We start from the raw sequence: 1,337 nt of genomic DNA, 5'->3' as shown, positions 1-1,337 counted from the left end.
TCCTTCTTAAGTCTAACATACAAACAAAAAATTGAGTTTTAATTTGTTTTCTCGATAAACGACAGCATTTTTCAAATTAAACATTGATCGTTGTTTATGTCTAATTAGTTTTAATTATTTCTTTCTTTTCTATAAAAAATGTTTTGCACAGCAGTAAATGTTTTTCATTCTAACGTGGTTTTGTTCAGCACGTCTCAAATCTTTCTGAAGTTCTTTCACCATTTGTCCTTGGAARTAACTTAGTAAAAGCAAAATAAATACCTGCCTAAATTATGTCTTTTAAAATTGTGTTTTGTTTTTTGTTTYGGTATTTTTGCAGCTACTTAAAAARCAAAAAGATTTAAAGACAAACCAGAAATCTGCAGTGAATAAGGCCTTAAAAAGTTTGTATGTTTGTTACACAASATATTTTATAATATTTTGCTCCTTCCCATCAATCATTTTGTTCATCAGGAATTTAGTGTTTTATTGTCATTTAAATCATGTTTATTTGTCTCTTATAATTAACAGTGTCAGGGTGCCCCTCAGTCATATTACAGGTTATACTCCCACCTAGTGGTGAAACCTAGTTGTTGCATGATTTGTCATTTAAAAACTTAAAATGCTTCAAGTGTTTTTCTTTTTTCTCCCCACCCTCTGCAGCTGTTATAACTGTGGAGGTCTGGATCATCATGCCAAGGAGTGTGGCCTGCCCCCCCAGCCAAAGAAATGCCACTACTGCCAGAGCATCACACACATGGTGGCTCAGTGTCCTCACAGGGCGCTGACGCCCCCCTCAGGCTCTCAGGACCCGTATGCGTCTACCTCGGCCTCCGCGGCAGCGAGCGGGCCCTACCTCTACTCCCCAGAGGAGGAGCAACGCTCCGGCTCGTCTCCCCCGGAGGGATCCTCCTCTTCCCCCGAGGAGCCCCACACGCAGCGGGGCTCACGGACCCAAAGGTGGAGGAAGTCTTGAAAACGAACCCCTCCCCCMCAGAGGTGAACTCTGATGGCTAAACCTCCTGACTCTCGCGTTTAATCTCAATCAAGGTTACCTGGAAGCCCCGCCCCCACTTCAATCCACCCCTCATCTACCTCACACCCGTGGAGAGAAAAATATCGAGGTTTTTATTGTCTTTTATTTTGAAATAGTTATTTTTCTAACCAGCATGGCTATGGCAACGATCAACTGGGTACAAACGTGTGAATGTGTGTGACTGACTGCAGGGAATCACTTTTTCTTCTTTCAATCTGTGCAGCTCAACGGTGAAATGTAGTTTGTGTTTTTTTTTTCCCTTCCATTTGATTCTTTGGACCTAAGGGGCAGCCATGTTGATTACCCCTTCCCTATATATATA

The 1,337-nt window shown here is 41.7% G+C and overlaps 1 protein-coding gene across 2 annotated transcripts in view; it reads left to right on the top strand.

Annotated features, from left to right (window-relative positions):
- The window catches only part of lin28b (lin-28 homolog B (C. elegans)), a 31,793-nt gene extending 30,456 nt beyond the window's left edge, over positions 1-1,337 (top strand). The window contains exon 4 of one of the 2 annotated variants that reach the window (XM_014009977.1): positions 643-1,337. In XM_014009977.1, coding sequence (XP_013865431.1) covers positions 643-955 — 313 coding nt within the window. In that variant the 3' untranslated portion in view covers positions 956-1,337. The remainder of the gene's footprint in view (positions 1-642) is intronic. The other variant, XM_014009978.1, reaches the window with a different exon arrangement.

Source organism: Austrofundulus limnaeus, unplaced genomic scaffold (genome assembly GCF_001266775.1).
Source record: "Austrofundulus limnaeus strain Quisiro unplaced genomic scaffold, Austrofundulus_limnaeus-1.0 Scaffold64, whole genome shotgun sequence".
In the NCBI taxonomy this organism is placed as follows: domain Eukaryota; kingdom Metazoa; phylum Chordata; class Actinopteri; order Cyprinodontiformes; family Rivulidae; genus Austrofundulus; species Austrofundulus limnaeus.
Note: the sequence above shows the minus strand (reverse complement) of the source record. Positions and strands in the feature narration are given on the sequence as shown.